The 23,226-nt window shown below is 37.3% G+C and overlaps 2 protein-coding genes across 2 annotated transcripts; both read left to right on the forward strand.

The window, feature by feature from the left end:
• Nucleotides 1–1,224: 1,224 nt before the first annotated feature.
• On the forward strand, nucleotides 1,225–7,439 carry LOC120471998 (uncharacterized). The gene is made up of 2 exons (XM_039661975.2): nucleotides 1,225–1,618; nucleotides 6,149–7,439. The coding sequence occupies exons 1-2, from the start codon at nucleotides 1,540–1,542 to the stop codon at nucleotides 7,000–7,002; spliced, it is 933 nt and encodes a 310-aa protein (XP_039517909.2). The 5' UTR covers nucleotides 1,225–1,539; the 3' UTR covers nucleotides 7,003–7,439.
• Nucleotides 7,440–13,272: 5,833 nt separating this feature from the next.
• Nucleotides 13,273–22,164, forward strand: LOC120471823 (GTPase IMAP family member 8-like). The gene is made up of 4 exons (XM_089129114.1): nucleotides 13,273–13,409; nucleotides 13,495–13,685; nucleotides 16,233–16,813; nucleotides 21,071–22,164. The coding sequence occupies exons 3-4, from the start codon at nucleotides 16,240–16,242 to the stop codon at nucleotides 22,012–22,014; spliced, it is 1,518 nt and encodes a 505-aa protein (XP_088985240.1). The 5' UTR covers nucleotides 13,273–13,409; nucleotides 13,495–13,685; nucleotides 16,233–16,239; the 3' UTR covers nucleotides 22,015–22,164.
• Nucleotides 22,165–23,226: the final 1,062 nt, after the last annotated feature.

Raw genomic sequence — 23,226 nt, forward strand, 5'->3', positions numbered from 1 at the left:
CTTCTTGTTTGTGTCATTGTTGGTTCTCAGATCTTGTGTTCTGCTCTGCTCTGATCATTGTCTATGTTCTGATATCAAATTTCATCTAATATTTTGGGGTGCTTGTCTGTAATCGATCCAGAACCGCGGGATTGTGTAAATTGTACACAGACTGTATGAGGACAAAAACTGTTGTATTGCTGAGACTCACACACAGTCTCGTTTGACGTAATACTCGAGATGGAGAATATTTTAGAATTTGTAATATTTACTTTAAATATTAGATAAGTATTAGTATTAATTATTAAGAGTTCAAGGTTTGCCTGTTTGAAATGTGTGCAAGCATGCAGTCCTTCCCTAAAAAAACAACCCTCAACAAACCACTTGTCTGGCCTTAAAATTTATAATACAGAATTGTATCGCTTCGCGAACTGGAATTATCCTGACGACAATTATCTACAGAGGTGAAGGAAAGGAGGATTCACAGGGAGGGACTAGTGACACTTCAGGATTGCGTTATCGTCGTATCCAGGCGCAGGTCCTTCATACCTCGGGATAAACAAAGAGACTAATATTAGTGTAGATGCCATTCTTCTTATGATGTTACGAGTACATCCGGATTTATGGGATGGGAAGTGTTCCCGGATCTAAACTATACAGCCTAACATTGAATTATAGACGTTTCTAATGTTTTATAGGTAAGCTAGGTCAAAGAGATGTGTTTATAGTTTATTTCGTTTAGATTATGAATTTTTGCTGACGAATAATTGTCTAAAATATTTTTAGGGTTTTGGCAATAAATTGTCCGTTTTAGGGGTTTGACAACTATGCCGATCGATTGTTTTTTTTTTTTTTTTTTTGTGAGTTACCACCACAGTAAAATTCTCATTCCCTCAAAAACATAGTTGGAGATACAAACCTTGAGCATTTGTTTAAAACTTTAATAGTATATTGAGTGTGTTAAATACAGTTTACCAAAAAAAAAAAGTGTCCCAATTTTGCTGACTTTGCCTCTATTTAAATGTTGTAATGTCAGTCATTCTGCAAAATGTGTTTTCCCTAAAATATTTGATTGGAATGAAATTTGGAAACTCGTTTCTCTGATCTTCTCCTCACTTAAGCCTATATTGTGCCAGTGTGGGCTATATCTTTTTTCTTTTTTAAAAAAGTATTTTTCATTTATTTGTGTAAATATTCGCAGTGTAGGACATAATCCATTGTCCACGCATCAAGTCATTTCTTCCTTGTATTGTTTTCTCCTCCTGACCTCCTCTTTCGACGCTTCACACTCCAGTCCAGTGGGTGGCGGTAAGACACACACGTTTGTTTACAAACCACCATTAAACCTCAGAGGAAGAACTTTAATTTTCAGCGTGGGCTCTTCTGTTATGTGGCAACGTTACTGGCTTAATACAAACTATTACAAAGAAAAGATAGAACGATATATTTTTACAGGTCAATAAATCCCTGTAATATTCCCATCCTCATATACACGGACTAAGTTTTGAAGCAGGAGTATCTGGAGGAGTATCAACTGAACTGAGATCTGCTGCTGTGAAGATGGTGTTTGTTAAAGAGGAGAGTGAGGAGGACATGAGTGAACCAGAACCCTGGAGAATAAAACACGAGGAACAAGGAGGTTGGTTCTTCGTTCATCTTTAAAGTGGTCCCATATGCCCATTTACAAAGTTTTGTTTTTTGGATGTACGAATAAGTTTCCAAGCTGCATTCACGGACTATATCCAAGCACTTCTTTCACAGGACGTTAGTGTTTTTTTTTCTTCTAATGTTACATACACCATATAATCGTGATTATATAAACTAATTTAATCCAAACAGTAATCGATACTTTTTTTATTATTATTCCGTGGGCGGGGATTATCCAATCTAGTTTTAGTTGTTAAATAAAATATCTCCCTTTGAATTGGACAGATATTTTTAAATGCTCAGACTGACTAAAGTTAAAAAAATCGTAAAAGGACCCAAAGCTGTGGTGTTGAAATTGGAATCGAGAATTAATACGTTTCCCTGGTATCTAAAATTTGGGGTGTCATAATAATTTTTTACAATACACTCTTAAAACGGATGTGTTGAACAACACAACCTGTTATATCTTAACACACCTGTGTGTCTATTTAGTTAAAGACAACACATTTTGTTTTACTTTTAACTCAACCAGTGTTATTGTTCTTAACACAGGGAGTTTGATTTCAAGTTTGCACTTTGAATTAGATTAAAATGTAGCAACTGACGAAATGTTGTGTGTAAATAAGTTTTATTTACACTGGTGCACTTTTATAAAATGATGTTGAAAATAACACAACCTTTAAAAAAGAGATGTTAAAAATGACACATGTTGTGTAGATTTTAAAGGTGCCATCTAACATAATAAATCAAATCCTACTCCATATTCCATAACAGATGGGGGCAGTATACCTCCAGAAAATGACTTGTGCTCCTACCATCGTGCATGTTATTCAAATCATTTGACATGATAGTAAAAGGTTGGAAGGCCGCACTTTCACGTGGAGCATTTGGAGATTTTTAGAGATCAGAGACTCAATGAACAACATCTCAACACTAAATGATGAAGACCGACTCATAGACGCCTGTATCAAAAACAAGCTGGTGCATTTCGACTATATGGGAAAATAAAAGCTTGGGCAATTATTTGAAGTTTATGGTATTCGTTTTGTTCATATTACACTTTTGTTGTTAGTGAATTAATTTGACCGACAGCGTTCGCTGATGTTGATCAAGCTAGCGCTGTGAATTCACCGTGAGACACACGCAATTGACACTTAGCAAGCAGGTTAGTTAAGCTCTCAGATTCTGTCAATTTTATTACGCAATTCAAAGAATAAATACCGTTTTGGCGCTTGTACATGTTACACCACAGATCCCTAGCGCACGTGTACCGATCATCTCTACTAGCTAATGGTAAAAGAACCCGAACACTGTTGAAAGATACCGTATGCTACAACTTACCAAAATGTATTCCTCGTGCATAATGTCGACCAATCATTTTTTGAACTCTTCCCTGAACTGAAATGTAGTAATGGGCTGTATTTCCACACGACTGACATCAAGTTCAAGTACACACACAAGCCGGCGCGAGCGCGACTCACCCGTCTATTGCATTTTGGCTGGTGGTAATGTTGCTCGCCCGCATACCGCCTCCCATGGCCGGAACTGGTATTACGACACCTGCCGGGCTGGGGCTAATAATTTAGCATTCTAATTCAGGTTAATATCTCGGCAGCACTATAACTTGTCAGTTTTTTAATGACATCATTGGACTTATTTCTTCTCATTCTTTTGATGCGTGTAGCTCATTTTTCGGATATTGTTACATCAATTATTACATATGGCACCTTTAACACATGTAGTGTGTGTGCTTAGGGACAACACATTTTGTGTAGATTTTAACACGTTTTGTAGATTAACACATGTAGTGTGTGTGCTCAGGTAGGGCTGGGCGATATATCGCACGATATTGTATGCGCATCTAATCAGTAAAGCCGGTTCCTTGATTAGCAGTAAATCACCTTCACCTGCTTTCAGATGGAGCGGAGCCGTAGATCACTGACAAGCTGAGCCAAATCGCGTTAATATCGAGGACATATCGCCAGCGATATTTAATGTGATATGGCTCAGCTTGTCCGTTAACTACGGCTCTTCGTCACGACAAAACCTCCCGTGTTAAACTAACACACCTGGGAGTGTATATAAGTCCACACTCAAGAGTGTTAAAGTTAATGAGAGAATTAAGTGATTAAATGAGTGATGATTGAGCATTATTGAAGACACCTAAAGCAGAATCACAAGGAAAAAATCTACAAATTTTAAGCCACCGTTATGGAGATGAGTGTTTGCTGTAGTTGGGCTCTTGACCCTTGTATTAACTGAGTTTATCCCGTGACCTGTCAGATGAACAAAGATAAACAATTACAAAATGATGTTGGTTATATAATGACTTTCATCATTTAAAATTTATGTCTGTGATTTATTTTGTTGGTTACTGCATAAGATTCTGCATAAACATACAGAATGTTAAATATAATATAATGAATTTCTCAAAAGTTGTTTTTAAAAAAAATATCTTTCTTTAATGCCAAGTTCACACTACAGGATTTTAAGCCCGATTTATGCCCGATTTGCAAATCGTTGAGTCGCCGACAGGTCAGGGTGTTATCGCGTGCAAATCGCGGGGGATTAGCGGACGATGAACGCTTGCCAATCTGTTAGTATGAAAGAGCCAACAACGCAGCGAAAACGCTCGCAGATGCCTCGCAGACGCGTCGCCGAGCCCAGAAAAATATCTAGCCTGCTAGATATCCAGAGCCGTCGCGCGACTCAAACTCAGTGATGTCATGGGTACAGCCAATCATAGCAACGCATGGGTTGAGGACACCAGGTAAATCTTCTCTTTTTTTTTTTTTGCTTTTTTTTCCTCAGAGAAGATCGTAGCGCAAACAGTGTGCAGCACTAGTTTCTGTCTGACGTCCATATTCACGTGTTGTGTTCTCTTCTTCGCTGGGTATAATTGGGACAATATTTATTTATTTACTGCGTGTTTTTTCGTGACAAAACGTGGTTTGTAGACGAGATAAAATCGTTGAGTGACAGAGTTGTTGTCAACTCGTTATTTATTTGATTATTTTCAGGATTTAGACCGTAGCATAGTACTGAAACAGCTCTTATTGAGTCACAAATGATTTGCTCTTATCATCCGATCGTGGGTGTATCTCTATGCAGTGCGTTGTCAACTCGTGTAGTGAGTTACCTCCTGTTGTGGATCAATCACGTTGTGTTGTGTGGTGTGAACAGCTAAAAACTTGAACACTCTTGATTTCACTGAGAGCAAGTTTTGTAGTGTGAACCGCACAGTTCAGCCCGACGTTTTAAAATCATGTAGTGTGAACTAGGCTTAAGGCACACACAGACCTCAAGATTCAGTCAATGCTTCTCAACAACGGTGACGAGTAGAATATTCAAGTAGGAAAAGTAAATTACGTAGACAATTCAGATCATAATTTATTCATACCACAATGCATGATGGGAGCCATTAATGAGTTGTGATTGGTGGCAACATGTAACCACGGTTGAGACAGACAGGCTGATTATTGATCTCTGTGTTTCTGAATAAAAATGACAGTGATTTGATTAGAATATTTTTTATTTAAGATTTTAGGTTATAAGTAAAATCCAGAAATGCAGCAGAACCACAGAACTGTAGCTAACGAGTTAACCAAATCATCTGAATAAGTTTACTTTTTCAAATCATTGCATGATTATGTCAAAACATAACCAACACTATCAGATCACAATTGCCTTTGTTCATTTGACTGTTATAAGTCAATATCAACAGGCAAACAAAATTTAAAGTGAAAGTAAAAGTGTCAAGAGCCCAACTAAAGCAGACACTGATCTCCATAATGGTGGCTTACAATTTGTGATTTTCTCCTTCAGTGATTCTGCTTGTTATCATCAGGTGTCTTCAATAATGTTCAATCATCACTAAATTAATCACTTAATTGTCTAAATAACAGTTTAATTTAACACTCATATCGTCCATTTGAAAGCAGGTGAAGGTGATTTACTGCTAATCAAGGAACCGGCTTTACTGATTAGATGCGCATAACAATATAATGTGATATATCGCCCAGCCCTATGAGTTTCAGTGCAGCTTTAAACGACACCAGGCGATGAATAAGGGTCTTATCAAGCAAAATTATCACTCATTAAAAAAAAAAAAAAAGTTTAAAGGGTTAGTTCACCCAAAAATGAAAATTCTGTCAGTATTTACTCACCCTCATGTTGTTCCAAACCTCGATGTGTTTGTTTGTTCTGCTGAACACAAAGGAAGATATTTGGAAGAATGTTTTAATCAAACAGATCTCATTCCCCATTGACTACCAAAGTAGGAAAAATACATACTATGGTAGTCAATGGGGAATGAGATCTGTTTGATTAAAACATTCTTCCAAATATCTTCCTTTGTGTTCAGCAGAACAAATAAACACATCGAGGTTTGGAACAACATGAGGGGAGATTTGTTGATTTTGATGAGTTAAAACAGGAGAGTCACGGACATTTATAACTAAAATTTCCTTTTATTTTCCAATTGTACCAATTGATTTTCATTATTTTTATGTTTTAATTTTAGGGCTGGTGAAAGTGAAAGAGGAAAGACCAGATCTGAATGAAGTGGAGGAGAAACATCACCAGAAAGTTCGTGATGTCACCGCTGGAGAGAAGCCATTGAGTTGCTCCAAAACTGAAAACAGTTGCTCACAAAGCAGCATCCGAATAACAGAAGTGAAAAATTCCTTCACCTGTTCTCAGTGTGGAAAGACTTTCTCAAGTAAACAGAACCTTAAGAAACACATGTTAATTCATGATGGAATAAAGCCTTTCAGCTGCTCTCAGTGTGGGAAATGTTTTAGACGGAAAGGAACACTAAATGATCATTTCTTAATTCACACTTCAGAAAAGCCTTTCACATGTCCTCAGTGTGGAAACAGTTTCAGACATAAAGTATACCTTAAAACTCACATGTTAATTCATGCTGGAATAAAGCCTTTCTCCTGCTCTCACTGTGGGAAAAGTTTTAGACAGAAAAAAACACTAAATGAGCATTTGGTAACTCACTCTTCAGTAAAGCCTTTCTCCTGCTCTCAGTGTGGAAAGAGTTTCTCACGTAAACAAAACCTGAAGACTCACATGATAATTCATGCTGGAATAAAGCCTTTCACCTGCTCTCAGTGTGGGAAAAGTTTTAGACAGAAAGGAACACTAAATGTGCATTTGGTAACTCACTCTTCAGTAAAGCCTTTCTCCTGTTCTCAGTGTGGAAAGAGTTTCTCACGTAAACAAAACCTTAAGACTCACATGTTAGTTCATGCTGGAATAAAGCCTTTCACCTGCTTTCAGTGTGGAAACTCTTACAGTCATGAAGCAAACTTTAAGAAACATGTTAATTCATACTCAAACAAGCCCTTTACTTGCTCTCAGTGTTGAAACAATTTTACATATAAAGGATATGTGAAATCCCTAAGAACGTGAGAGCATTTCCCCTGTTCTCAATAAATCACACTGAAGCAATGCCTTACACGTGTGTTGCATCTCCTTTTCTGTCCATCTAATAATTTATTGTACACCCTGTTTAGTCACACACTCATAACATAAGACATGTGATAGTTATTACACCAAACCGACGCCGACGAACTAGCGCTGATGAAAGCCAACTGTGTTGCCGCCTCTCTTGAATGTTATTGCTCTCTTCGGGGTAAAAGCTGCACTTGAACACACCGAGAGAACTACAGGCGACGGTCAGCTATAATGTGCGTTCTACGTGTAAATGAGCCAACTGTCTATTTCTGCAGATCTATCCACAAGTTTCCGAGGGGCGCTCCTGTAAAAAATAAAGTGGGTGAAACTTCCGGTGACGCGGCGGAAGTAGCCCAGATAGCAGACTGACATTGAATCAACGTGGAAATATGACATCGAAACAACGTTGATCTGACATTGTTTTGCTCATCGAATTAACGTTGAACCAACGTCAGATGCGTCATTCTTTCAAAACTAACGGAAAATCAACTTGAAATCAACGCGTTGTTTCAACGTTGTAAAAGCAAACCAATTTTCGATTTCATTTAGCTTTGAAGAATGCCGCGTCTGACGTTGGTTCAACGTTAATTCGATGAGCAAATCAACGTTGTTTCAATGTCATGAGAGACGTCGTTTCCACGTTGATTCAATGTCAGTTTGCTGTCTGGGAGCATTCCAATGGTATTTTGTGTGTTAGTTAGCGAAGATGCTAGCTGTTTTTCTGAGAATTATTTTACTATTTTAAAGACGCAAATCTTTATGAGAGATGTCGTTACGGAGCTCAGGGACAACATGTGCTGTTCGCGGTTGTATGTATAACCGGACTAAAGTAATTCAGTGGCTTAAACGTGATTGTTTTAGAACATAAGCTGAAAACGAAATCAGAGTGATCCTGCCAACGACTGTAGTTTCCATCACCTCCCAAAAGACGACGAATCTTCCTGTGTACATTTGTTTAAATTCTTAATGTTCTAACTCTATCAGCATGTGTTTGGCTGTTCTCTACTGATGTTACAGCTAAACTCAGGGATCAAAGCCTGTGTTGACAGAATACCAAATGTGCCAGTTAATGTAAGTTATTCAAGTAGCACATTCATTTATAATTTTGAATAAACTCCAAAGCACAATGACTAAGTGTGTATTTTTTATTTTAATTGTTTGTCAGCTCGCACAACTGTCTGTCACCATGCCTTGATGAGTATTGATTATTAATAATGTTATTATAATACTCCCAATCAGCTACTGCGGAGGGTAAAGGTACTGTTATTTCACCCTTTTGAATTTGGTTGAGGTTGTGTTCCCACATCGTTAGCTAGTTTGGATCGCTATAACTTGAATGACTGTCAACTGTTGAATGAACGAGTGTCAAGCATGTCAAATCGCGCTTTGTTTACTTCCAACCGGAAGTCGCGCCCACTTTTGACGCAAGGCCTCATGGGGCGTAGGAAACTTGTGGATTTCGTCATTGAAAAAGGGGAAACCGACGCTGCCGGCTGCAGATACACAAATCATAAACAAAGCAGCTCGTGCTTAGTTTTAAATATAAATCCTGCTAAACACTTTCTTTATTCCAATCCGCTCGTGTTAATATTGAAATATTCGCCAACGAACACTCGGGTAAGAAGACGTAACATAAGAACAGCCTTCTATCGGAGCCGTTTAGACTTTGCTTGCTGTTTTGCTATTTTTCTCGTGCCTTGACTCTCTCTCTAAGCTGAACAGCCAATCAGACTCTGATTATCAGAGTTCCATCATTCACCGGCGGAATCGGCCGAAACAAAGCCGACGAGGATCAATTTCAGCCAACATTGCGAAACACACCGAGGAAACTTGACGCACAAAGAATGCCCGACGACCGACCGTCGACCTGTATGTTGCATATGGTATGTGAATGGAATTGTTTTTCTCTCTATGAACTCTTTCAACGAAGCTCACCCCCATGTCCTCCTGTTGATCTGTGTTGTATTATTTTCATGTTATCACTAGGGTTGGGTATCGTTTGAATTTGAACGATTCTGATTCCGATTCCTTGTTTCGATTCCGGTTCCTAACGATTCTCGATTCCGATTCTTTTAAGAGGCAGGGTCAAAAAAGTTTAGCTAACCTTGCTAACCAATGGTTATTCTGAGGGAAATAATCCTTTCTGAAGGAAATAATCCTTTTTTTGCATTTACAAATTTTGCATTTTGCAGAGATTTCGTTATTTTTAGAAAAGTGAAGCCACACTTTGGACCGCCGACGTAAGCTACTCATGTTCGACTCGCGCGGTTATGCACTTCCGGTAGACGCTTCTTCTTTGGTGTTGTTCAGCGGTTTCTTCTTCCGCTCGGCGGACTGTGAATATCGAAACTAAGAATCGAAATTTTAACTTTTGAACGATTCCGGGAAAAATGAAAAGTTAGTCCCGGTTCCAATCGATACTCGATACTCGATTCTCGATACCCAACCCTTATCACTGTGAAGCTGCTTTGATACAATCTGTAGTTGTAAAAAGCGCTATATAGATAAATGTTACTTGACTTGACTAAGTGTGGTATATTACCTTGTTTAAAGCTACACCGTGTAACACTTAAAAAAACTTAGTTCTTTCAAATATACTCATTAATGTATATTTACTTCGTTCAAGTAATAAAGTATTCTCATGAGTGTATAATATGCCATTGAAAACACATACGGGTAAGGGGTTCTAATGTCGGTCGCCATGTTGACCCTCCATCTTGAAAGTACATTAGCCAAAGAGGGACATACGTGTTAAATCAAGCTTCGCCTTTCGCGTTTACGTTTGAGTTAACACTCATGGACGAGGTCGAACTGGAAGCCATGTTAATCTTGGACTACATTGGCCACTGTAGGAGTTAAAACGAAATCGGAATGGGCTATATGCACGCATAAGTTCCGCATTTGACGCAAGGATGCTCGTCCATTTCCGGTTGTAGAGATTAAAGCGGAGGAGAACCGAGGAAAACGGGATTATGGCAGAGTCTTCAAAATTTACTGTCCTCCCGTCTTTGAAACGAAACGTACATACGTTTAGATATAATAGTTATGTTTATTTAATATAATTTTTAAAAGAAGCATAAACACAACGAGGGGTGTCTGTTTTGTTTGTTATTGTGATTAACGTTTCTTTAATATAACCATGGAGTATAAAATTCAATATAAATTCTCGGTACTGCACTGGACTCTACGATCGGCGGAAGTTATCGAGCATCCCTAATCCTTCACCGGAAATACCGCCGTGCATAGAGTCCATTGAGAGGAACAGAAACTAATATTCACTGGATGGTCATTGGTCATATACCTTTTCACCACTAGATGGGGGTAAAACTCACACAGTGTAGCTTTAATTCAGAAAACATGTAAAACATGCTTTAATTTCAGGATGTTTTATGATATTTTTTGAGTTTCCTTAACGTGAAGAGTTGATATGAAGAGAATGCGGTCTTTCTCTCATCATTTTAGCCTAATGTCAAGTAAGGCCTAATGTTTATGGATGCAAGTTATTGAAATCTATGAAAAATTTCAAGTTATTGAAATCTATGAAATTTCATGAAATCTATGAAAATCTATGTAATGTTAAACTCATTAATACGCTATTTTAGGGTAACTTAAGCGTGATGAATAAGGTTAAGATGAGACCAACATGTGGAGAGACCAACATAAACCTGAAAATCGAACGGTCCAGCTACGATAAAATGGCGCTCATTTTAAAACAGCGTTTTGACCACTTGAGGACGGCATTTAATAAGGCCGTTATCAGTGGGTGTCTCGATAAGCTGCCTAGGTTGTGAATCAGCTGATACTATTATTTTGTGTACTCAAATTCGTGCACTGGTAACCCAGATAGCAAACTGACATTGAATCAACGTGGAAACCACGTCTCTCATGACATTGAAACAACGTTGATTTTGCTCATCGAATTAACGTTGAACCAACGTCAGACGCGGCATTCTTCAAAGCTAAATGAAAATCGAAAATTGGTTTGCTTTCATAACGTTAAAACAATGTTGATTTCAAGTTGATTTTAAGTTGATTTTCCGTTAGTTTTGAAAGAATGACGCGTCTGACGTTGCTTCAACGTTAATTCGATGAGCAGATCAACGTTGTTTCGATGTCATGTTTTCACGTTGATTCAATGTCAGTTTGCTATCTGGGAAGTGATTTATATTAGTTCTTAATTTTTTTAAACACTTTGTTATATAGCTAACAAAATAAATGTAACATTTAGCTGTTCAAGTTCAAGTAGTTTTGATGAATAGTTGTTCTTATTATCTCCTATAATAATTTATCGTTTTTTTCCTCCCATTTATTCATGTGGTTCAAACCAGAGAGGCGATGATGTGGAGAGGCAGACCAGAGAGATGCAAATTGTTCTCCTTGAGACAGTCATTGATGCTGGAGGCCTGGATTCAGTGGTTGAGGAAGAAGTTCTACTAAGCGTACCAACTGCCTTTGGAGTGCTTTACACTCGATTACCCCAAACAGTTTTTGAAGCAGTGCAAAAGGTATGTCTGGGTCTGACAGTGAGAACTTCTGCTCAAATTCAGTCACTGAGAACTAAACTGTTTTAGGTGTGGGAAAAAATATCTTGTTTAGAGGTCAAAGGTGGTACTGGGATGACATCAAAACCCAAAAGACTAATTCGCTACTGGTTCCCTCAAAATATTTCTATGCTTAGTGAAAAAAGGTTATTAAAAAATATATAAAATATATAAATGTAAAAATATATAAAAATAAAAATATAAAAATATATATAAAATACATAAATGTATACAAAATATTCCTATGCTTAGTGAAATTTGTTAGTGAAATAAGGTTTGTGGTAAACAAGTTGATCATACTTAAATATTAAATTCTACCATTATAAGACAGTGATAAAAACGTTTGGGGTAGCTATGTATGTGTTTACATCGTAGAAAAAAAAATGAGTGATGATTGAGTTTTTTTTAAATGAAATGTGACGTAAAAATCGTCATTTTGTGTCATAATAAGCAGGAAATAAAACACTTAAATCCTTATTTCTCCCATCTCAGGGGAAAATATGGGAATAAACCATGACCATTAAAAAAATATGACTGGGTTTCTAAAGATGCAAAGCTTAATGCAAATGGGTGAAGTGACCCTTTAACACTTTAACACTCCCAGGAGAGTTCATTTTGGAGTTTTTGCTGTTTAGTCTCTAAATGAGTCCAGTGATTGAGGTCAAATACCATAACCAAAACCGTCAGATCACTTTTTCTCTTTGTTCATCTGTGTGATACATGCTCTTAATATGTCTGTACACTAGAAGGCGCTCTAGTTCCCTCCCCTATGTTGTTTTGAGGCATAAAAGAAGACGGTGTTCCCAGTAAACAGAATTTAGTTAACACTGCAATCGTCTCAGCATATCATTGTGTTATATAAAAGACACAGACATAACAATCTGACTGTTATATCTCAATTACAGCAGCCAAATAAAATTTTACACTCTTAGAAGAAAAGGTTCTATATAGAACCTTAAAAGGTTCTATCAGTGCTACGTATTTGGAACCCCTAAAAGGTTCTATACACTCTTAAAAAAGGGTTCCTCTGGGTTCTATATAGAACCCTGGGGTTCCATACTTGGCCAATAGAACCTTTTACAAAAAAAAAAAATGGTTCTATATAGAACCATTTTGCAGTTCCATAAATGAAGCGGGGGATGGAACCGTTTCAGGTTCTAAATAGAACCATTTCTTCTAAGAGTGTAAGTCCAAAATTTGACATTTTGGTTTTCTCCTCCAGTGATTCTGCTTGTTAACATTGTGTCTTCAATAATGCTCAATCATATTAATCACTTAATTATCTCATTAACTCTAGCACTGTATCAGTGTTAGGCCTACACAAAGTGGATTCATATAAACACTGAGCTGTGTTAATTTAACTTTTGTGTTAATTTTGTTAAGTCAGTTGACATAAAGGCACCTCTCTTTTACTGGAGTAAAATGTTATAATTATCCATCCACCACAAATTATAATTGTTTAATATTAGCCTAATGTAGGCTACGTTGTTTTCTCAGTGCATTAAAGTGAAGACACAGCCTTCCTTTAGGAACAGGTTTAACTGGATTGATGACAATCCATGTACTCTGAACACATTTTCTATCATGTAGGCCTATGAAAGACGATCGAGCCGATCGAGAGCAGGTGGGTGTACTGCGAAATAATAACTTCGGAGTTCAGGTGTAGAAGCGTCTCGTCATTACTTACATGAAATTGACACATCTGTGCGAACATAGTTTTATATATTTTTTATTGGACGATTCTGAATTCTGGGGGTGCCAAAACAAACATCAGTGGTAAGTTTTTAATAAAACTTTGCTTCCTCATGATCAGTGTTTTGTTTTTACAGTGAAGAACATTTGTTCTGCAATCTCATTTCAGGAAATGAAGACGTGCTTTTAAGAAGGCTACTTGAGTTTAGACTTTTACCTTCAAAGATAAAAAAAAAAACGTAATGTTTATAGCAATATTCCTTCATCTACGTTTTGAAATACACTTTCAAAAACAGAAGATTCAAGCGCAGCCACACGATTGAGCTGCGTTCATAAGCGTCTCGGAGGATGCTTTTTAAGGTAAGTTTAAATAAGTAAAGATTCTAACTCTTATGATTTAGATTTTTTGTACCTGCATAAAGAATCTGATAAGTGAACATCACATTTTTAGAGACTTTACTGATGGTAGCTAAAGTACATTTGAAGACTTGTATGGAAGTAAAATAATGCAAAATGTTTTGGAAACAAAAAAAGCTTGCTGAATTGCACTTTGAAAAAAAAAGCATTGCATTAACCATGTTTGCATTTTATTGCGTTGTATTGGGGCTTTGAAGCAGATTGTTGTATATTTAATCTGTGAATATTTCAATTCAAAACATTTTCATTATTCATATTCACCTTTCATATTTCACTTGCAAAATGTTTATTCTCTTAAAAAATACAACCTATAATATTTGACAGACAATTTTCAGTCCATTTTATTTCAAATGGGATAGCTGATAAAGACAACACAGCTGTCGTTACGTCTTCACAGATATCTTTGTTGGGTGAATTAAGGGTGATTGGGAAATGATTGCAAATTTAATTGAAAATTAAATTATCAAAAAGTACACAGACCTCATTGATCATCTGCAGCTATTATTCAATGACAACATCCAAACAAAAATTGATTTTAACAGTTTAATGGTTGCAAGCCCAAATAAAGCAAACACTAATCACCATAATGGTGGCTTAAAATTTTGATTTCAACCTCATGGAAAGGAGTTGCAATGCATTACAATGGAATACAATGCAATAAATTGTGTATTGAAAATTGTATCAGAGATCTTTAATTTGACATGAATTTTTGTTTAAAACGAATGTATTTTATAAATCAATGTTCTAGTAGTAATTGATTATTTGGTACTGCTGCAGGTTTTAAAGTTTCAAAACACTGCTTTAGTTGACTGAACTTATTGGATGTAGTTTAGAAAACTTAACTTTAGTTGGCCGAACTTAGATTCAAAGTTTACTAAATCAAACTAAATTAAATCAGTTCATTGTACTTTATAACCTTTCCAAATTTGTCAGGTACACTTTTTGAAATTAGTTAAACTAAAAAAAAAAAAAAAGATGCAAAAAGATGGCACAAAATAATGAGTTAAGTCAACTATTTTTTTTTTTACAGTGACACGTGAATGTTTATTTTAATACAACACCATCAAAACCTCACTACAAAAGAATTGTGTAAAGCAGTAAACCTTGAGATTATATCATGTTACATTATAACAAAATAAATGGATATGAGATTGTAGCCTACAACTAAATTAATGATAACTTATATATTTTTAATTTCACTAAACCTTTTCATTTAGTTTTGTGAACATTTTTATAAAACATGGACCTTTATTCGTATTAAATGGGCTCGCTAACGAGAATTCGTACAAATTTTACGAGGTGGCTAATTCGTAACAATTCGTACGACCTCACTCGTACGTTTTTGCTAAATCGTACATATTTTACGAATTGGCCAGTTCGTATGAATTCGTACGAATGACCTACCCCTGACCCCGCCCCTAAACCTACCCGTCACGTGGGTTTGGACAAATCGTACGGATTCATACGAGTGAGGTCGTACGAATTCGCACAAATTAGCCACTTTTTAATCACTCGTACGAATTGGTCATGAGATAGCGTATTGTCATTTAATAAATGTAAGCAACTAATTTAGACATACAAACTGGATGCTGGTGCAGAGAGACGTACATGCGACGTACATACATGGAGAATGACATGCATTATTACTTAGGTGTTTACAACATGTTTATGTTTACAACAGAACTGCACATTTATAGCCAAAAGAAATATGAATTTTCAAGCCACAAACGACCTGTCAATCTGTGGATAAAAGTATGGCAAATACATAGATATAAATGTAATTTATTAATTAGACATATTCATTGTGCATACTGTATACACAAGTTACTTTAATCTGATTGAGAAACTAGTAGGATTTAAATGGATAATATTTTATTTTTTAAAATATTTTTTAAAATAAAATTAAGTTAAAGTATAATTTACACTAATTTCAAGTTCGCTGTTGAGATTTTTTTTACAAAAGTTTGTAACGTTAGGTGTTAGTCAGATAACGTTAAGTATGAATAAGCATTGAACGGGTTTTCACTGTAAAAAAATATTGTTGGTTTAACTTAAAAGTAAGTAACCTGGTTGCCTTAAAATAAATTTTTAAGTTGATTGAACTGGAAAAAGTGAGTTAATACAATGAAGGAGATTAATTTAATCATCAGAAACTCAAAATACTAAGTTATCTCAACTAAATGAATTATTATTATTATAAGTTGATTTGACAAAAGAAAAAATGTTGTGATAAATCTTGAAAATATTTTTTTTACAGTGATAGTTCTTAGAAATTGATTTCTTTGCTTCTCCCTTTGCTTTAAACTTTGAGCGTTGTAACTTCACAGATGTTGTTAGCAACAACAACATTACACACTAGCTATAAAGTTAGAAAAGTGAAATCGTGCTTTACCACCTATGGACGCAAGGTTTTAGACCTAGTCTAATTTCAGCTTTTGATGTTAGTTGCATGTGAGTTACTTTTTGTCTTACAACACTTTTTACCTTTAGGCTTAAAATGGCAGGAAAGCATCTAAGTCTGAATCTGGTCCTACTTGGAAAAGCAGGAGTTGGGAAAAGTGCGACTGGAAACACAATCCTGGGACGAGAAGTTTTCATATCAAAGAAAAGCTTCACTTCTGTCACACAGGAGGTTGCCGAGAAATCCCGAGTGTTATGTGGACGACGGGTCACTGTTTATGACACACCAGGAATCCTTGACTCAGAGCAGAGCGAAGAGAAGATTCAGAAGATAAATGAAGTTTTTCAGGAATGTGAATTCCATCCCTGTGTGTTTCTGCTGGTGATCAAAGCTGACAGATTCACAGAAGAAGAGAGAAAAACTGTGGAGAAGATCGAGAAGGTCTTGGGAGTAAAGCGCAAAAGAAAAACCTGGATTCTCTTCACCAGAGGAGATCAACTAGAGGAAGACGACATGACGATAGAAGAATTCATCAGTGATTATGAAGCCTTGAAGAAACTCCTTCAGGAATATGATCAGAGATACTGTGTGTTCAACAACAAGAAGAAAGGAGAAGTTCAATTTCAAGAGCTGCTTACAAAAATACTTAAACCAAACTGTTACACAACAGGTGAGTCTTTTTATACAAAATATTCTGAGTTTTTAAAGGCTGAATTAAAGACATGTAGTCTCTCTGTCTCTTCTCACTGACTTTGTTCAGAGTTTCAAATGCTGCACTGTTAAAAAAAATATTTTCAAGATTTGTTATCACAACATTTTTTTCTTTTGTCAAATCAACTTAAATAATTTATTTAGTTGAGATAACTTATTATTTTGAGTTTCTGATGATTCAATCTCCTTCATTGTATTAACTCACTTTTTCCAGTTCAATCAACTTAAAATTTTTAAGGCAACCAGGTTACTTACTTTTTTAAGTTAAACCAGCAATATTTTTTTACAGTGTGTCGCAAAGCTCAGCAAGAGGGAAATAATATAAAGTTTGACGGAAGTTTTGTCATTATGTTATTCTGTGTCACCAATTACAATTAAAACAACAATGATTATGATAAAAACACTTGTACAGACGATACAAGTGTCATGATTCCTTGTCTCGTGTGGACTTTCATGTAATTTCCTGTTCTGAGCAATGTTTTGTAGTCCTTTGTAGTTTTTCTTGTTGAGTAATTCCTGATTGTTCCCAGGTGTGTCTTGTTTGCCAATCACCCTTTGAGGCCCTGTTTACACGAGCTCGCTCGCGGGTGAAAACGTAAAAATATTTTATCGGATGTGCCTTTCGTTTACACGGCGACGGCGTTTTTGAGGCTTAAAAACGCAAAAAAGTGAAACCATCTTAAAAACGCTCCACCGCCGCGTTCCCGTAAAATGCAAAAGTCTGCTTGACAGTGAAGGTTGTCCGCAGGTGCGTGGACTTGGTGTTGTTGTAGTATGCACTCCTAGCCGCCTGAAGTGCATACTACGTTGAATTTCACACACTTTTGCGTCATCACGTGGATTTCCCACACAAAACGCTCGTCTAAACGCAGAATAAAAAGTGATGACGCAACGCCACTTTTGCGTTTTCTCGGTAACACTTTACAATAAGGTTCATTAGTTAACATTAGTTAATGTATTAACTAACATGAACTAACCATGAGCAATACATTTGTTACTGTATTTGTTAATCTTTGTTAACGTTAGTTAATAAAAATACAGCTGTTCATTGTTTGTTCATGTTAGTTCACGGTGCATTAACTAATGTTAACAAAATTTAAATAAAATATTAGTAAATGTTGAAATTAACATTAACAAAGATCAATAAATGCTGTATATGTGCAGTTCATATTAACTAATGTAGTTAACTAATGTTAACTAACGGACCTTATTGTAAAGTGTTACCGTTTTCTCTTCAGAATCGTTTCGGTGTAAACATAGGGTGTATATGTACCCCAGTGTTTCTCATGTCCTTTGTCTTGTGTTGTCCTTAGTGGATGTTTAGTGTGAGTTGGGTTCAGTTGTGTAAAGGCCATTGCACACCGAGTCCGAAATTCGCGTTCCGAAATTTTCGCACGTTAAAAAAAAAAATTCAACCTCACGTTTTGTCAATCACGCTTGCACACCGCCTCCGAAACTTTCGTCCGTCATAAAAAAATTCGGATCGGGATCGATTTTTCTGCGTTTTTCGCATCCACAGCCAGCATTTTGAGAGGTTTTTTGACAATTCAGAGCCGGCTGGAGCTCGTTCCGCACATCATTGAGCACTGAGCAGTGCTTTCAGTTTCAGTTTTCAATTCGATCAAGTGTTTATGTTTGTAGTGACGCAGATGTTTTAATTGTCTGTTTCTGACGCATGCTTATTTCTTGACTCAAATAAATAAATATCCGTACCTTCAGATTCAATTTCTGGTAAGCCAAATCCTTTTATTGTCCATTTTGGCTTTGCAAACAACAAAATAAACTTAAATAAAACACTAAACCAAAATTTTTGATTCAAACATACAGGCATGAGCACAATTCCACTCTCCACATAGCACAAGCATGGCACAGCACGGTCAAAAAGTTTGTATGACCTTCCATCAGCGCACCTGTTACTCATTATCACCACACTTAAATATAGAGCATCACAGTCCCGCCCACAGCCGGTGCCGGAAGTAAAAATTCAATACAATTTCTCCATTGACATTTGAAATATAAGCCATTAAAACGTAACCATGGTAGACTTAAAACCAGCTACGGCTGTACTACGCGATTGTATATGCTCATATAAACGGCAAAAGTTCATGGGGCACTAACCTTGTTTTAAGATAAATGCCTTTTATTCGCGATGTATTGGATAAGTACTTCATTACCCACAATCCCACAATCCAACAGTGATGCATCTGATTGGTGGAAGTCGTGTCACGTGTCTGAAACCCCGCGAAGGTACGTGAAGACTGAAGATCGCGTAATGACGTAGGGCTAAGTTCATTGGTCGCACTTCTGAGATGCCCGCGCGCCATTGGATGTGCAGTTGCCACAGCTTAGCGAATGAGCGAGCCAGATACTCAATGTTTTTGCATGATGAGCTGCAAATGCGTTTGCTTCAGTAAATCGAGGAAAAGGAGTTTCCCTGCACATTCACTATATAAAAATCACTGGAGAAAAAGTTCACGTGCCCGTCGTCAGATTTGGAAGTCGCTCAAAAGGCTCTTTCACGGTGGTTTTCAGTCGACTTCAGTGAGGCGCGGTGGTTTATGGGAGGAGTAGTTCCTTTGCTCGGAAATGAAAACATGTACACAGGCTTGTACCCACGACTTTTTTTGTATTTTCTCTTCGTTTTTTCACTCGAAATGATGTATTGTATGCTTATGAGTTCAGCCATTGCTGGTTATCCTCAGACATGCTCTTATACTCTTTAGATATGGATTTTACAAAATGTCAATGGGAGAAATGAATGGGAAATTTACTTCCGGCACCAGCGCTCTCTCGGGCTGTGGGCGGGACTGTGATGCTCTATACTCAAAATACTAATACGCCCTCTAGTGTCACAAACAAAAATACACTTCAAAATAATGGCTCCAACAATGTTCTCTTCTTTTGATTGGATTAGGAAAGAAAACCTCCCCTTTCAATCAGATTGAAATTTCGGATCGATTAAAATGTGTGATTGAGAAGGCAATTTGATAACTAATGTATTATTTGGGTACAATATATAACAGCCTATATACAGCTGTTCTGTGTGTGTGTGTGTGTGTGTCTCCATACCTTAGACATAGGACCTACTGCCAGTCTCTGTCCAGAATCGATTGGTTCACCGAAATTGGTGTTCTTGTTTTTAAAATGTGGCTCCAGCATCAAACTTTTCCACTGACATACTGAAGTAAATTTTGAATCGCAACTCCTTGTCCTTCATTTCGGCGCAATTTCAGGATTGGATGGATGTAATATTTTCTCTTTCTTCTCTTTTCAATAAGAGAGAAGACAACAAAATCATCCTCACTGCTTGACGAATCTATTTTGTATTTTTGCGTTTTTTTCCCGCGAAGGTTTAGTAAATACGCATCGGACTCAGTGTGCAAGGTTTCTGTGCGTGACGAATTTTTAGGCTGACGAACACGAAAAAACGCATACGAAAACAATGGCCTTAACGGCGCGCGTGATGTCATCGAGAAGGCGAAACTCGTAGCGAGTGACCTCCTGGATTGCTCGGCATTGCCTTTTCAGTGTGAGAAATACACGGTGTTGCGTGTGAGCGTGCGAGGTACGGTACTCGAGGTAAAATATTGTTTTCTTAAATATTTTTACTTCTAGTTTTAACGTTAGCACCGTCGTCTCTCTTTCGTTTTGTCTTTTTTGAAAGTTGTATACGTAAAAGCTTGTGCTCCTATTGGTCAACCTCATACATGTGACGGAACCGTCGTGGACGGCCGTTAAAAAAATTAAACATGCTAGTCTTTTTGTCGTGATGTCGTGAAGCATCGCAGACGCGACGTAGGTTGCCGCCCACTAAGACACACTATACAAGATGATACGATCGAATCTGGCGTCCCGACGCCCGTTGTCGTTTACGAATCCCCGCGACACCCTACGTCAAACGGATCGTGCCAAAATCGGGCTAAAATCGTGTAATCTGAACCAGGCATTACTTTTTTAATAAGCTGCCATACATGACCTCTGCATTGTTTCTGATAGACTCTATGTTACTAGAAGACAAAACAAATGAGGACCATATAGAATAATTAGAGTAGTTAAATAGAATAAAATGGTTGTTACGCTATGTCTGAGAATGTTAGAATAAATGTGTTTCACTCATTTTGAGTTTCACATTCAACTCTCTACAAATTAATTGAAAGAAATAGTTGTTTCAAAATAGTATTAACTGTTTTTTGTTGTTGTTGTTTTTCATTAAAAGGAGCAACAAACGTGAAGCAGAATCCACTGATACCAAAAAGTATTGAACCAGAATCTCCTGGTGCCAGTCTCTCACCCAGACGGATTGTTCTTCTGGGCAAAAGTGGTTTTGGCAAGAGTTCAGCTGGAAACACAATACTGGGATGGAAAGAGTTCAGATGTATGAGAGGAATGACTCCAGTAACCCGTGAATGTTCAGTGAGACACGCCACTGTGTCAGGCAGATCTGTGTCTGTGGTTGATACTCCTGGACTATATCACACAGAGCTGAACTCTAAACAGTTAAAGAAGAAGATCATGAGAAGTGTTTATTTATCCAGTCCTGGACCGCACGCTTTTCTCATTGTGTTCAGAGCAGATGACAGATTCACTGAGCAGGAGAAGCAGATTCCTCATATGATTGAGATGATGTTTGGAGAGGGAGTGTTCAAATACTCCATCATTCTCTTCACTCATGGAGATCAGCTAGAAGATGAAGAGTCTGTAGAGAAACTCATTCAGGAGAACAGAGAATTAAGAGATCTAGTCGATCAGTGTGGAGGCAGATTTCACGTCTTCGACAATATCGATGAGGATAACAGAGAACAGGTGAATGATCTACTGCAGAAGATTGACACAATGATAGAGCAGAATGGAGGAGGATATTACAGTCATCAGATGTATGAAGATGCTCAGAGACTCAGACGAGAGGAAGAAGAGCAGAGACACAGAGAAAAAGAGGATAGAAAACAACAAGAGATGGAGAAAGCAATACAGTACACCGAGAGGAGAATCCGAGCAGAGTATGAAGGTCCACCAAGATTTTTACAAGAACGAAAGAAGTCAAAGAGACTGAGAGATGGAGACAAGAAACGACGAAAGGTGAAAAGACAGTTCGAGAGAGACACGAGACAGAACATTGCATTGTTATGTGGTTTTGAGGAATTCGAAGGTGATTGGCAGTGATTAGAAAACAAGAGGCGGGACAAAGACGAAAGAAGATTGAGTTTTACTAGAAAGATTTAAATTAATGAGACTGAGACAGGAAACGACAAGAGAAGTTTGAGAGAGAATGGAGACCGAACATAGAATTTTTTGGGGGTCTTTTTAGTGAAATGGAAAGAGGAACAAAGACGAGAGGAGATTGAGGGAGTGATAAAGGAGATGGAGGAGAAAATCAGGCAAGAGTTTGAAGGTCCACCAATATTTTTACAAGAAAGACTTAAAGCAATGAGACTAAGAGAGAGAAAAGAGGTGGAACGACAGGAGGAGCTTGAAAGATTCTTTGACCACCAGATTTCATCAACGAGACTTATGGAAATGCCTCTCATTTAATCTGGATCAAAATGATCTGGATTTGGAAATACCATTTTTTCCTATCCAGGATCAGGTAATCCGTCTTACTTTTATGCCGGATTTTCAAAGCAACATTGGACTGGATCACCCTGATCCAGATACACAGTTTTCAAGATTACCAGTGTTTTAAATGGGACAACATATCCCAATGTGGGCTACCAGCTATGAAGAACAGGTAGAAGAGCCAACATGGGGTCACTGTAAGTGTTTCTTATTTTGAGACATAACACAAATGGGGACAAGATCATTTTTATTTTATTTTTACTTTTCTATAATGAATAGCTTAATTATGTCTACTTTATCACTGTTACAACGGTTACACAAGTCAAATGCAAAATATAAATAAAAGTATATACACTAAATCAGGGGTGCCCAATCCTGCTCCTGGCGATCGACCGTCCTGCACAGTTCATCTCAAACCCTAATCAAACACACCTGAAGTAGCCAATTAAGGTCTTTAGGATCACATTCAGGTGTGTTTGATTAGGGTTGGAGATGAACTGTGCAGGACAGTCGATCGCCAGGAGCAGGATTGGGCACCCCTGCACTAAATGATACCAATGTATTATTTGACCAATTTTAAAGTTTTACTACATTTCCTTCCTGAAATCCACTTTGAAATCCTACCCCGTTGGGATCAGGATAATCCTGTTTTTTTTGGATCAAAGTTATCCAAATCCCACTGACAAACTGAAGGTTTGATCCAGATTAAAACTAGGATTGGGTTCCCTGATCTAATCTGATTTCAGATTCCTTCTTTCCCTTTTGAACAACCCATTTTCAAGATTTGATCCCGATAACCAAAATCCGATCAGTTTACCT

Source organism: Pimephales promelas, chromosome 3 (assembly GCF_988280905.1).
Source record: "Pimephales promelas chromosome 3, fPimPro1.hap1.1, whole genome shotgun sequence".
In the NCBI taxonomy this organism is placed as follows: domain Eukaryota; kingdom Metazoa; phylum Chordata; class Actinopteri; order Cypriniformes; family Leuciscidae; genus Pimephales; species Pimephales promelas.

Bases quoted from the DNA above. Each gene is read 5' to 3' on its own strand.
- LOC120471998 (XM_039661975.2), top strand. From the start codon at position 1,540: ATGGTGTTTGTTAAAGAGGAGAGTGAGGAGGACATGAGTGAACCAGAA. The intron at 1,619-6,148 runs GTTGGTTCTTCG...TTTTAATTTTAG, and splicing joins AAAACACGAGGAACAAGGAG to GGCTGGTGAAAGTGAAAGAG.
- LOC120471823 (XM_089129114.1), top strand. From the start codon at position 16,240: ATGGCAGGAAAGCATCTAAGTCTGAATCTGGTCCTACTTGGAAAAGCA. The intron at 16,814-21,070 runs GTGAGTCTTTTT...TTTCATTAAAAG, and splicing joins ACCAAACTGTTACACAACAG to GAGCAACAAACGTGAAGCAG.